General features: G+C 51.3%; 2 protein-coding genes and 1 long non-coding RNA gene across 3 annotated transcripts; 2 read left to right on the top strand and 1 right to left on the bottom strand.

The window, feature by feature from the left end:
• Window positions 1–386: 386 nt before the first annotated feature.
• On the bottom strand, window positions 387–2,925 carry LOC120614459 (beta-defensin 106A-like). Its single transcript, XM_039877357.1, has 2 exons — window positions 2,877–2,925; window positions 387–630 (listed from the first exon to the last, which is right to left on the bottom strand). The coding sequence occupies exons 1-2, from the start codon at window positions 2,923–2,925 to the stop codon at window positions 461–463; spliced, it is 219 nt and encodes a 72-aa protein (XP_039733291.1). The 3' UTR covers window positions 387–460.
• On the top strand, window positions 710–4,355 carry LOC120614460 (uncharacterized). The gene is made up of 4 exons (XR_005655989.1): window positions 710–809; window positions 1,461–1,673; window positions 2,864–3,362; window positions 4,190–4,355. It is a non-coding gene; the product is annotated as an uncharacterized LOC120614460 (long non-coding RNA).
• Window positions 4,356–7,078: 2,723 nt separating this feature from the next.
• On the top strand, window positions 7,079–10,489 carry LOC120614458 (beta-defensin 105-like). Its single transcript, XM_039877356.1, has 3 exons — window positions 7,079–7,148; window positions 7,482–7,523; window positions 10,365–10,489. The coding sequence occupies exons 1-3, from the start codon at window positions 7,079–7,081 to the stop codon at window positions 10,487–10,489; spliced, it is 237 nt and encodes a 78-aa protein (XP_039733290.1).
• Window positions 10,490–14,435: the final 3,946 nt, after the last annotated feature.

Raw genomic sequence — 14,435 nt, 5'->3', positions numbered from 1 at the left:
AAGGCATGGAGTTGAGGTCATTTAGACAGGTGTGCGACATGAGGGTTTTGATAAGTATATTATCTATCTGTCCATTCGTTATTAATATAACCATCCATCTTGATATATATTCATTTCCCGATCTTTCCCTCTATCTATTATCACCTATCTATTTCAACAGGTTAGTTGGGGCTGACCGCCTGAGAACAAGCTAGTCGTTTGCTGGTTTCTAGTCTCTTGGAGTCCCATTTTAAAAGAAATATCAGATGGCTTTGGGACAATTCCCTTACCGAAAAAAAAAATACTAATAATAATACAGGAAAATAATCCGGGAGGGGGAGACCATCAAGGTTGGCTACTCTTTCTAAGTGAAGTGCTTGACAAACTGATAACAGGCAGCCATTTACTTTTATTGAAGTGTCTTAGGAAAGAGGCCAGAGCGAGGAGGAGATACATCCAGGTCGTTCGTGCTGCTCAGGACCTAGGCTTCAGGGCTACTCGCCCTTTTTTCCCTGTTCAAACATGGCTGGATAATCGCGCAGCATTTCAGAGACTTCCGGCAGAGAGCAACAAGTTCTTCATTTTTCTGACAAGAATTCATGCATCTCCCTTTAAGGCGGTAGCATTTCTCATTAAAAAATGCACTCCTGGCTACAACAGGGAAGGAGCCATCTGGGTTAATTTTCATCTCAGACGCGTCCGGTCACCAGGTTCAGTAGAGGAACGAGTTAGCGAGGGTTCTTTATGAGCTGGCACAGCGCCTTCTCCTACCAGAAGATGACTGGCAGGGACAATGGCTTCTACCTGAGTCACCAGACCATGAGGGACAGGTTTGATTGCCCCAGGGTGTGTGTGTGTGTGTGTGTGTGTGTGTGTGTGTGTGTGTGTGTGGCTGGGTGGGGGTTTGGAAACCAATTCTGATACAACTGTTGTTGTATCAGAATCTGTTGGGGGCCATTACCAACTTGTTCCTATAAACACTTTCTTATTCGGTAACTTCCTTGACACATTCTCAAAGGCAGGCACAGCAAAGCCTGGGATTGGGGAGATGGCCCAAGACTGGGGTAGAAAGGAATAAATATATAGAGAGAAAAAAATTTAGTGGTGAGAAGTAAAGAGCCTGCTTTAAATAGGCTCGATTTGATTTGTCCTCCACATTCCATCCGCTGTGGTCAAGGGCAGGAAGCGGAGGCTCCTAGGCTGGCTCTTTCCACCTCCCCTTGGGCGGGTCTGCACGGTTCCATTCTGGCCTGAGGACCCTATTGGTAGCACCCATAAGAGCAGCCAGCTTCAGGCAAAGGACAGACGACCCATCAGAATCGACATGTTAGAACGGCCTAATTTGGGTGTAAGTCATCAAAGAGTCGCATGTCCACAAATTGCAATTAAGGTCCACATATCAGCTGCCTAACTGGCACACGTGTGACACTAAGACTGGACGGCTCAGTGCCAGAGTGTGCTCTCATCACGTCTCCCAACAGCATGTAAGTTCACAAAGGACAAATGGCCCAGCGGTTCCGAGCTCGGTCAATGCCCGCTCTGCCCTCCCGATGCTGGACGGCCATCTCAGGCGACCTCTCTGACAACGCACCTGCGCTGGATCCACTTCAGAGCCATGGCCTAGAGAAAGCCTCTGGAAACAGAAAGAGCACCTGTGCCCACGAGGCTTCCGGTGGACCATCGCAGATGCCAGCGTAAGGGCACGAGCCCCATGTGCATACGGCTCATTAATAAGTAAGTTATCACTGACTAATAATTGTGTTGACTAATTATACAGTAAGTGTGAGTGACCTGAGAAAGATACCTTAGTCAGTCTCCCGTGTGTAATCGAGGCCGGTGGGATGAACGGCTCACTGTCCGTCCTGCAGCCCCGCCTCCCTGACACAGAGTCTGCTCACACCGGCTTATTGCAAACAGACCTGAGGTGGCCACAGCCATGCCAGTGGCGTGAAAATGCTGACCACCGCACAGTGGATGTCACTAGGTCCTGGCCCAAATTTGGACTCATCGTGGATTCTGGAAAGCCCATTTTTCTGCTCTCTAGGACCTGGGGTGAGTCTCGCCTTGTCTTTTAATTTTGGGGAAGATCCACCTGGAGCCATCAGAGGCTCCCAGGAACGGGAGCAAGGGGTAAGGGTTCAGACTGGGAAGGATACACGCTCTCACTGTGGCCAGACAGCGTTGGGCTCAAATTCGGGCGTCACTGCTGCTTGTCCGTATGACTCTGAGCATCTGCTGAGCCCGTCCAAGCCTCAATTTCTGTGTCTGCAAACAGGGCCTATAAAATGGGCCTCCCAACCCAAAGGAGTCACCCCGAATAGCACCAAATAAGAGAGAGGCAGGGAGTTGGTGTTGGAGATCTAGATGCATTTCATCGTGAGGTTTTTGTCAGCCTCCAGCTTTCTAGCATGTGACTAAGAAATGGCCGTTTATGTTTTACTGTCTCACCCGGTGCCTGACTGGCTCGGATGCAGAGTCTAAGCTCTGTCCCTCTGTCCCTTCTTCTTCTCCCCACCTCTCTTCCTCACCTGTCTTAATCTATCACTACTGTTCTGTACATGATCCACAGATGGCTACCTTGCTTTTAATTTCTCTTTTCTTTTTTTTTTCCTTTTTGTCAACGAGCATGAGACTGAGGATCAAAAAGCACCTTTCCTGGCATTACCTGTATTTCTCTATACCTGTGACGCTCCATCCTAGGTAACAGTGGGAAATGCAAAGGATTTACAGAGGAGGCATTAGCGGGAAGTAGCCCCCTGTAGCGAGTGGCCCCCTGTGGGGCCACCGAGCCGGGGGGCCTTTGAGTTCTACAGGTGATGATGCCCAGGCCCTCCCTGAGGCACACCCTCTCTGGGCCACCGCCACTGGTACCCTTCCTGTACAGGTGCTCATTTTACCTGGGGCCAGAAAGAGGAGAACAGCAAAGAGAAAGAGGACCGTCCTCATGATTTGCAGGGTCTCGAGGGATCAGCCCGGCGTCCATGAGAAAGAGCAGCGCACGCCCATATTTATACCTTTGTCCAGACCACATCCCATCGTGACCAGTGAAGCGCGCCAGGAAAATCTCTGTGCTCTGCCGGGTAGAGCCCACGTACCTCAGTGGGTGTCAGTCGGCACCTCAGCATCTTTTTGATTCTGGAAAGTTCCAAAGAACAAAAACGGGGTCGTAGGGGGTGGTAGAGTAGGTGGACACCGATGACCAGGTGTAGACATGTGAGTCGGCAAGAAGAAAAGGTTTGGAACCTGGCCGTCTGATTTCTACGCTCCGTGACAGCTTTGGTTCAGTCACGTGAAAAGCGAGACTGAACCGTGACATCACGGTGCTCCAGTGAAGAAGCAGCCGGATGCGGCCAGATGGAGCCCGAACCCCAGCCCCGGCGTCTGTGAGTCACGCGCACTTGGCAAATGGCTTGACTGAGCACATGTGTCATTATTAAAAAACGTGGCTCTTACTGTATGCTGCACATTTACTCTGTGGATAGGTGTGAGCTTACTGGATATTCGATTGAGATTCCATGTGTGTGTATGTGTGTGTGTGTGATTTTCATCATTAAAGATGTGTATAAATCTAAATATCCTTAGAAATCTTACATAAGGACCAGTACCACGGTTGTCACCATTACCAATTATTAGCATAGATGTTACGTTGGGGGAGGCGGGAGATGGTAGATGAGAACTCAGTACTATCTTTGCAACCTTTCAGTCGATCTAATATTATTCCAAACTAAAAATTTTATTTAAAAAATCTACTGGGAGATGTCGCGTCTATCCTTGGCCTCGGTCACTATAATATTTTTCTCAGTATTTTTGTGCATATTGACTATAAATTATGAATAATCCAGTTAAGGATGAGAGATCAAAAGTACAAATTTCCCCTATCTCCTTCCAAACCTCACTCAAAAGGATTTAAATCTACAAGATGAGACAAACTTCCAGATAAGTCACACCTGGCTTTAGTTGCCTTATTTATTATCTCATTTATCTCTGCTTTGACAGAGTGGGTCTTTGTCGGCAAGTGACGGTTGCAAACGTAGAAAAGTCATAGCTGAGCCATCTGAAACAGATGAGTGTTGACAAGTTCCAGTTCACACCGGGGTTTTGTGGCTTCTCATCCACACCCAGGGTGCACAGCGTCTCGGTCTGTTCTGGCCGCTGTAACAACGTGTCACAGACTGGGTGGCTTGTAAACAACAAACACTTATTTCCACAGCTTTGGAGGCCAGGAGGGCAACATCGGGGGGCAGCATGTTGGGGTCCTGGTGAGGACCCCCTTTCAGGCTGCAGCTGGCGACTTCTCCCTGTGTTCTCACACGGCAAGAGGGGACAGTGATGGCTCTGGGTCTCTTTCATGAGGGCACTAATCCCAGCCATGACCCGGTCACTCCCCCAGAGGCCCCACCTCCTAACACCTTCGCCTAGAGAGTTAGGACTTCGAGGTAAGAATTGGGGCGGCAGCGGCTGGGGGTGGGGGCGGCTCAGAAACACTCAGACCACAGCGTGCGGAGTTTCGTCTGAGTAGCGTCCTAAGCTGCTTCCTGTTCGCTTGCACCTCACGTGGAGAGGGCAGGTGCGTCTGACTGGGCGACTTCTCCGGACAGGAGAGTGGCGCGTGCCAGTGTTCAGAGCTGCTCAGGGAGGGAGGAGGCGGGAACACGGCACAAGCATTACTGGGTGTCATCCGCACCAGGTCACGCGACAGGAACGTCCCTCCTAGGAGGACACCTTCTAGAGACAGTGGCCTGAGGCCGCTGCCCGGAAACTCCCAGGGGAGGGGGTCACGAGAGGGGATCGTGTGCCTCGGGGATGTCGCTCAGCAGCAGGCAGGGAGCTGGGGTGACAGTTCAGAGGGCAGCAGCAGCCTGGGGTCCTTCACAGCTACGGGGCTTGTTCCATCTGTGGTTAGCAGAGAGTGGGTGCAATTTCATGGGGTGTGCAAAGCAGGTGGGCTCTGAACGGCTAAACAAGCAGACGACTGGGTGTGGGGACTGAGTGTGGAACCAGACCGGGGCCTCTGAGCTCAGGCAGCAGACGCCGTGGGGCCCGATGCCCACGTGGCCCAGCAACGGAATGAGGAGGTCTCGCGACTCCCGTGGGGGGAAGTGGGGGACAGGTCTTCACGTCGCGCCAGTTTCCGGGGTCATCTTGTTTCGCTGAGGCTGGACGTTCACGCCGAGTGTGGAGCAGCTACTCAACTTGCGGGGCCTCGTGCGGAATGAAACGCACAGACTCGCGCTCGAAGAGCCGGAAAAAGGTGTCATTAAAGCCACCAACATGTAAAGCTTCTTCCTTCCTCCCAGTTCTAGCCATCTGTCATAGTATTTTTTACTTGCTCTCTAAGGCTGCACTCCCTCGGGCACAGGGACACTCAAGGGACAGTTGTGGACCTTCACAGGTTCCCTCGCTTTGCTACTCTGACCATAGGCACGTGCCCATGGCCTACTGGATTGTCCCCTCCTGCCTGCCACCCTGGACTGGTCTGACTTGCCCCAGACAGACAAGGCAGTCATGTCTCCTTCCCAGGGGCCCGTGGCCCCACCACAGTGACTGGGCGGCTCCCAAAGCTCTCCCAGCCTCCAGGCGGGATGCAGTAGGACCTGAACTGGGGGAGGGGACAAGCTACTCCCATGGCCGAGATGCCACCAGGCCCGAGAGGGTGATCAGGGCAGGGCTCAGCGGGTGGGTGGAGGTGGAGGGGTCGCAGGGGGGAGGGAAAGGAGGCGGCCAGGCGAGCCTCGCTCAAAGCCTGAACCCCCGGAGGGAAGGGGGGCAGGGACACGTGGGAGCCGAGCACCAGGCCATGGGGGGCGCCTCATCCCACCAGACCGCACTACAGAGCACATGGTCAGGGAACAATTGTTGGGAACTTCAACATGGTGAACACAGAGCATTCGACCCCAAGGCGGGGTGGGGTGGGGCAGAACTGTGTGACCGCAATGTCACTAGGTCACTAAGCCAGCGGGTCCTGGTCGTTAAAAATGCCCAAACGCTGAAAGGCGCTGGGCTCAACACCACGCCAGGTAGCTCGTGTCCCTGGAGTGGAATTGTTGGCAAGGCTGGGAGAGAAACGTCCACCCCGGCCCGGCCGCGTCTCCCAGGCTGGGACAGGCTCGCTGTGAGCTCACAGGGAAGTCAGGCCCGAGCCGGTGGACAGATGTGAACGAGGAGCTGGTCCCCGTGGCCAGGCCCTCGGACGAGCGCTTCGCACGCGCCGTCTGGGTGAGTCCGCTGCCCCATGCAGTGCCTAACGACGGACCTATTACATTCTCATCTGAAGGACAAGGGTCGTGAGGTTCAAGAAGTTAAGCAAGTTGCTCAAGGTCGTACACTTAATAAACCGACGTGTCTGGCGACCGTCTACATCTGTAAACTCTCCCAGTTTTCATCCCCCAGGTGGAGCCCAGAGCATCGCGGGAGCCGAGGCGACAGGGCGGGACCTCCTCGGAGGGCGTGGCGGCGATGCGGACATTGCTTTCGATCCCCATCTTCTTAATGAATTAAGAGGACGTGGTGATTATGACTGTGTCCCGCTGGGTGACGCCGTGGCAGGTCAGGGACTCAGAGCTGACGCGGCTGAGTGACCGCTGTCCCTCCTTTGTCCTGCAGGCAGAAGCCGGGAGCCAGGGGCATGAGGGTCCACGACACTGAGCTCCTGCCAGGCCTCTGAGCATGCAGACGTTCAAAACACGCTTGTGTCTTCAAGGCACTAGGCCCGCAGAGCGACCTGAGAGGCTGGCAGGGTAACTGTCGCTGGTGCCTGTTTGATAGGCGAGGACCCCGGAGCCAGGAGCGGTGGGCGGAGGAGCGGACTCCCCCTCCTGGGTGGTGTGTCACAGCTGTGTGTGGCCCCCGGCCTTCCGACACCCAGCCTGGTGTTCCTTGCAGGTCCCCTGGCAGACCCCCAAACTCTGAGGCTTCGTGGAGCCCAAGGGCTGCGGCCCATCACGTTCGTCCTTGATCCGGAGCAACGGAGCGTGTAACTGTGCTTTCCGGATTGATTCACCTCACTGACCGAGAGCACATCACGTTACTTTCGAATATAAAGGAGCCTCTGTCCTCTCAAAGACACCCCGCAGCTCCGTGCTGGAGCCCTTCCTCAGCGATGGCCCCAGGCAGGAAGTTGTTGTATTTTGTCTTTGTCTTTTTCTTCATTTTGGCTCGATTTCCATCAGGTAAGTGAGAAAGGGGGAGGGGGGTGGATTTTGATGGGGCAGAGCATAAAATTGGAGGATTTTTCATGCAGCACCCTAAAATCGAGAGGACCGGTCGGCCCCGCACGGTGCTTCCTATGGGAATTTCTTGAATCCGTGGTGGTATTTTCTAAAAGCAAACACTATTCTTCTTTAAACCAACAAACAGAACACTCCCGGGATAGTCAGGCTTCAGGAATAAAGCAAAGATGCCACCGCCGTGACGGCGGTCCCTGACAGCCGAGCGGGGACACTGCTTTATAAGTGCTATTGCCTGCATTTGGTTTTAATTTCCAAACTTTGCTTTGAATCTAGGGTGCCAGGCGGGACTAGAGTATTCCGAGCCGTTCGCAGGAGGTGAGTTAAACCCCTCGCGTTAGCTTTTGCTCTCAGGACCTCGGTCGGCTTGTCCGCGCTCTCGCTTCTGGAGACGAGGAGGCGATGGAGATGGCGGCGGAAGCGGAATGGGCTGAAATTCCACTAAACGCTCATCTTCTTTAACTCCTGGTCCCAGCATCGGGTTAGGGTTTTCCGCTTCCCAGAGCACTCTCTCCGCGACGGGACTGTAATTTGGGGCATAGGGGTTCGGGTTCGGTGGCTATTCGCATCAGCTCCTGGTTCTCACTAAGCCAAGGCCACAGGATCAAGCTTGTACCGGCCAGACAGCATTGTTCCGAGAACATCCTCTCTTGCAGGCTCTGCTGCTAAATCCGGTAAAGTGAGTTAGGGACGTGGGCCACCGCTCCGGGAAGGATCGGATAAAAGAGAGAGGGTGGTTCGGTGAAAATGCTTCGCCGTTGCACAAGAGCCAGCTGTTCCTAATGAACAGCCCACTTGTCTTTCTCTGCGGAGTCATCGGCCTATTATAAACAGGCCAGAAAGAAGTATTCTTGGGTCACTGCAGACAAAATTTAAGTGTTTAGACGGAATTTCAGAAGGAGAATAATTAAGGTTGCTGTGCACCGGGCAGCCTGTTAACAACCCTGTGTGGATTGTGTCATTTAATCCTCAGAATATCCCTAGGAGGTAGGTACTAGTATCCCCACCATTTTACAGATATAATGAGGCAGAGCCATAGATGGGATATTAAATAATTTTGCCTGGGAGTCACAAATAGTAAGCAGTAAGCTAGGCTTCCAACTCAGGGTGCCGGAGTCGCAAGTTTTAATTCTGTGGGTCTCAGCCAGAGAGAATAGTGGCCAACGATCTCCCCAGCAGAGCTGGCGTGCAATATTCTCAGCAAGCTGCTCGGCATGGACGGTCCGACCGCAGACGACCTGGAAAGTGCAGACGCCGCCGTAAATAATCATTATGCCCACGCCAGCAGCGTCATGTCCGGAGAGAGTTAGCGGGGTGATGGGTGGGAGAATGGGGTGCTCTAGTTCTGCAGCCAATAGGCACCTAGAGATAGTCCCTCGCATGCCAAAGACGAGACCCCACAGCATTCCGTGTCCCGGCTGGTTCTCAGGCTGAAATGCTGATTCCTTCATGCCTCGGTCACGAAAGGCTCAGGACGTGGGACAGGCTGAGGCGCCGAAGCTCAGCGGAAGCAAATCCAGACGAAGAGAGGCGGAGCTTCCGGAAGTTGAGAAGACAGGGCAGGTGCTAGCACGGGAGACCCCGGATGAGGAAGGGGACGGGAACGCGGGAACAGGGAGTAATAAAATTAGGAGCTAAGAGCGAACGTGGGGTTGAGCTTGGGGTTTAGCAGTTGAGCTGAGGGGCCCTGGAGCCATGAAATTGTACTGTAGGGATCAGACCAACGGGGCAGAGAAGGAGGACGTGGCTTCTTGGTTTATAGACGTAATCGGGAAGCTTTTGACGTCATCTGCTGCTAGCGGGAAGGTGTCCTCAGCAGAGCTTCGGTTTTGTCTTCCCTCACTTCCGGTCAAAGTAGGTTAGAATAGCAGTCACCAGGGACTTCATTCCGGAGTCCATCAGAATTCTTATCATCAGTTGTGCACGGCACCAAGGAGACGAGGAAGGTGATATAAACCTGGGCCAATGACAGCAAAGGCGGGGGGAATGGATTTGACTCTACCGGTGGACTTCACAGAAGCAAACGGACGAACAAGGCAGTCCCCAGCAGACACAGTAAATCCCAGCACAGTGTAAGCCACACCTAGCGTGACCACCAACCGTCTTTGGGTTAGTATTCAGCAGTTATGTGGGCCACATCAGGAGACCCAGTGTCAGGGCAATCAGACATAACCCCAGGAATGAACCAACTCCAGCTGGGTATGTCACTGAGCATCACCTGTATGTCACTGAGCATCATCTGGGAGTGAGGAACAGGTGGTGAGGCAGGGGACATGAAGAGCATGAAGACTGATGTCACCTCCGAGGATGGAAAAATGAGCTGAGTGGGAGCACGGGCAGTGTCTACAGCAGTGACACCAACCCAGAAGGTTCTGGGTTGTCCTGAAGTCCTCTGGAAAAGGGTGGGTAATAGGAAAGAAAGTAAGGGATTACAACATAAATGCTGTCCCTGGAGAACCGGACCAGCGAATAACGATTTCTTTGATGGCCGAGGTGTTGCCTGCCTGGTCCACAAACCTGGTCCACGAAAGTGACCCTGAGAAATTCTTTGTGGTCGTGTAAAAAAGCTTCTGCTTAAAGTAACAACGAAAGTAGCCAATTGAGTAAATTGCATTTGGCAAAATAGTCTCACATAAATTATTCCATTTTGCCACTAAAACAATGAAAAACGTAGACAACTGTGTGTCACGTGTCCCTGTGACAGCTGAGAAAGCTGAGCTTAAGCAGTCTCTCGAGGACACGTGGCCACTGCCAGACCCAGACAGACCCTGAACCTAAGTCTTTCAACTCCTCTCGCAAGGGTCTTTCCAAGTCGCAAGCTGTCCCTCCCATGACCTAAGGTCTGGCGGCCTCCCTGGCAGCCTCAGGTATGTATCGTCACAGTTCTGCAGGACACACGACACCTGTGCTTCCTTTTTCCCCCAGGCAAGTTCACAAACCCAAGGAGAGCAGAGGCGAAGCCTCTCTTGCTCTTTGAAAAAACGCTCTCCTCCATTCCATTTCGGAAAGAAGCTGAGCTGTTTGAAAAATCTGGACCGGGTCTCCAAAATAATCTTTAGAATCAAAAATACAAACCCTCCCCTTTCTGTGGCCTTTGACCTTGTCCCCCTTTCCAGAGCGTCCTGGGGGAGGCGCGTCAGCCGCTCTCTCCTGGCGTAGGTGAGTTGGCTGCTTGTGAGACCTGCAGGCTGGGTCGGGGCAAGTGCAGGCGCAGGTGCCCGGAAGAGGAGAAGATGGTGGGAAGTTGCAAGCTGAACTTCGTGTGCTGCCGGCGGAGGATCTAGCAGTGCAGACCAGGACCCCCCCGACCCTCCCCCACCCCCCGCCGCTGCCGCGGAACCGGGCGTGGGAAGGAGGTCGCGAAAAGTCACGTGGCTCAGCCAAGCCCCGCAGTGAGTTTCAGGATCCTCCTCCTTCCGTCCGCTGCTTTGTTTCTTTGCTTATTTAAGATAATCTCTGGAAAGGCCAGACAGGCGCATGTCCCTAACAGCTCGAAGACATGAGCGGATCCTTGACATCGGTCAGATGCTATCACTATATATTTGCTGAGTGCCGAATAATTGATTAAACTTGTCCCCACACCTTCCTCATCCGACTCGAGGTCATCACATGAGGTGTGTTTTATGATCCCCACTTATATTTGAGAATTTGAGACCTAGAGAGAGCCTTCTTCCTTCAGGGTCGTAGCTGGGAACCAATAAAGGGTGCACACGCTACTGTCACGTTCTGTGTGTCTGTCTATATGTCCTAATCCTCACAAAATAGATACCCGGGAATGGCATCCACATCAATGTTAATGGAGTTATAACTGCAGAATACAATAAATTACTTTTATCCATACCACTTCTTGGTAGACCAGTGTGTCTTCGTTCCTTGATGCTAGTGCTTACGGTGTATTTAGAGAACAACTCACATCTACTCAGCTAACTCCATGAGTCACAGAGTGGTGAGCACCAGTGTTTGCGCCTCGCTATTGTTACCTTACTCATTGTCCCGAATCGCATCCAGAGTCAGCGGGCTTGATCGCAGCCACCGAGGGCACGTCTCGCAGACGCTCACCCGTTCACAAATAATCTCCTTCTCTCTTCCTCTGCCTTTCTCCGCTCTTCTATGCTTGACTTCCTTCCAGAACTTTTCCGTCCAATTCCCCCTTCTTCCCCGAGACACCCAGTTCTTCCCATAGATTAATAAAATCTCAACCCCCACTAACTTCTTGTGACTTGAAATTTCATCCCTGTCGGGCGTCAAGTGGATGCCCATGACTTTCTAAGGTAAATTTCTGTGGAGCCCAAGGTAACTCACGGAGACCTCTGATCTTCCGAGGGGTGACCTTGTGCGTGGCGGGTGGGTCAGAGGGGATCAGCGAGGACAAAGAGGCGCTGGTGCCGCCGGATTTCTCCAGAAGCCGCTCCACGCTGCTTCGTCTACACAATGCTCCTGTTCGGTGTGACCGCAGCTTCGTTCATTTGGAAATCGTAGCTATGGTCTCCCTCTGCCGACCTCGTCTTACCGCTCCTTAGCTCTGGGATTTCTTTCCAAGCTCCTTCACAAAGACGAGAAGGGAAGGAAAATGTCAGTAAAGCAGGATTGATGGGATCGGGTGGAATCCCCGGTAGAGGGTAAAACATGACATGTCGTCAACTCCCGCATTCCCAGCTGAGGTGCCGGATCACAAATGTGAGAACGGCAGAGAACTTGACCGTGAAACGTGACCTGAAACACTTAGCCTCGTACGAACTCGAGGCACTAACGGAAAGCTAGGGAAGGCAGGGCGTGGGATTTTTTGGAAAGCGCGTTGGCACACTGCGACTGTGACTCCGCTTGCTCCTCCGGGGGAAGAGAAAGAGAAACATCAATTTCCCACCAATTCTTATGCGACGGGCCCCGTAAGAGAGCTCGACCTGCCGCCCGCTGGCGCTCATGCTCGGTCACACCAGGAAGGACGTATGGGCACAGGGCACTGGCTGGCGTTGCACAGGATGGCAGGGCAAGAAAAAGTCATCGGGGAGTAGCTGTCCTTATGCTATCGGGCAGGACGAGAGGCGGGCTTCCCGTGGACCAAGGAAAGGCTATGCAAGCTCCCTGGGTTGAAGTCATCCTAAAGGGACACGCCCCACAATGTGGCCCATTAGACGAAGGAACCCGCTGGAAGTGGTTTTAGGGTATAGCCCTGGGAGGAGAGGAACTGAGGCCAATTTGTAACAAATCGACCAGACGGAATACTAACCATTCAGGAAACTGAGCGAAGCCGTCACAGGAGACTCGAAAGCACACGTAAATGTGTTCCCCAAAAGAGGTGTGTTTACCTTGGAATGCTATTGCGTTTATTTCTTTCACTGTGCACCAAAGTACCACAAACTTAGTGTTTTAAAGCAGCACACACATCTCCCGCTTCTCCGGGTCAGAAGCCGGGGCGTGGTACAGCTGGAGTCTCTGCTGAGAGTTTTAGAAGACAGAACTCACAGTGTTTACTGGGACCTTGATCCCATCCGAAGCAAGAGATGCTCTTCCAAACCCATGTGGGCACTGGAGAATTCAGTCACTTGCAGTCGTAGGTCTGAGGTGGCTGCTCTCTTGCAGGTGCTGGCCAGCGGCTGTCCTGAGCAAGAAGGGGCTGCCTTGCCGTCTCTGCCTTGTGGCTTTTTTCATAAAGTGGCAGCTTTCTCCTTCAAAGCTGAGACGAGAGAACCTCTCTCATACTTCAGAATTCTTCGACTTCTTTTTATCAGTGCAAATGAGTTTATACAGAACAGGGGTCTCCAAGCCCCAAGCCCCAGACCAATACCAGTCCATGGCCTGGTAGGAACCGGGCCGCACACCAGGAGGTGAGCGGTGGGTGAGCAAGCACAGCTCCATCTGTATCTGCAGCCGCTCCCCAGCGCCAGCATCACCGCCTCAGCTCTGCCTCAGACCCTCAGGCACTAGATTCTCATAGGAACACTGGTCCCCGGTGCCACAAAGGTTGGGGACCACTGATATTGAGCAAAGTTTTTGTCGACTATTGAAATTAAGTTAGTATTGACCCAAACTATAGAGTTTGTTTATAATTAATTGTAAATCCCCAAGTTATTTATAAAATAGCTCAAAAATTTATAGCAAAATAAATAACAAGGGAATGAAAATCGTATGTCAGACAACATCTTATTTAACATAAATGAAGTCAGTAAGGGACAAATAGAGGAACAAAAAAGATATAACATTTAGAAAACAAGTAACAAAATGGCAGATATAAATCTTACTATAGCAATTATGACATTAAATGAAAATCAATTAAACATTCCAGTTAGAGACTGTCAGATGGGTTTTTAAAAATTCAACTATATGCTATGTATAAGAGACACACTTTAGATTAGGTGCCTATGTTAATAACGAGCAAAACATTCTTTAAGACAAAATTATTACCAGAAACAGAAACTTTTTATAATGACTAAAGAGTCAGTCCATCAAGAAGGCATAATCAAAATAAACATACATGCACCTAACGACAAGCCTGTATTATGGTATATGTCTGGTTGGAAGATGCTCTTTTCATCTTTCTACATTTCAAGAAGAAGACATAATTTGTCTAATTAAAAATTCAATTTCTTTAAGAGATATAGAGATAGTCAAATTTTCTGCTATTTCTTCTATCGATTTGGGTAAGTTAAACTTTTGAATGACTCGGTCCATTTTATGAAAGTGGTTGAATGTTTAGGCATATTATTTATTAAATATTAATCATATTTTCTTTTATCATTTTAGTTGGGCAGGGCAGTCACCTCTACTCAGCTACATAAGAATGGGTTTGGGGCTTGTGCCAGGATGATGACCTTGTATGGGAATATCTTCCTGTTTCAAGTCCAAAGAATGCTCTTTTGTCTCTGCTTAAGTGTGTGCATCGTATGGCACCTGGGCAACCCCACTGTTATATCTGTTCTCTGTGGGGCCGGGGAAAGGGATCCTTCTTCTGCAGCATGAGGCTAAATGCCCTGCATTGGCCAATTTTTAGAAAGCAATTATTCCAGGCACAAAAGCACAAAAACCGCTGAGTGAATTTTATAAGCAGGTAAGTTGTGTGTAAAATGGTAGATAAGAAAAGTAATAGTGTAGACCTTATGGTACTTGAGATGAGGGACGTCTAGACAGAGACGTCGACTAGAGCATTCGTGCAGGAAGACAGTGTTCTCTGCCTTACTTTCTCATAAACGTTACTTAGGCAAAATCTGATTCATCTGCCTACACGTTATTTAA

Source organism: Pteropus medius, unplaced genomic scaffold (assembly GCF_902729225.1).
Source record: "Pteropus medius unplaced genomic scaffold, Ma_sr-lr_union100, whole genome shotgun sequence".
NCBI lineage: Eukaryota > Metazoa > Chordata > Mammalia > Chiroptera > Pteropodidae > Pteropus > Pteropus medius.
This window is presented reverse-complemented; position numbering and strand designations above follow the sequence as displayed.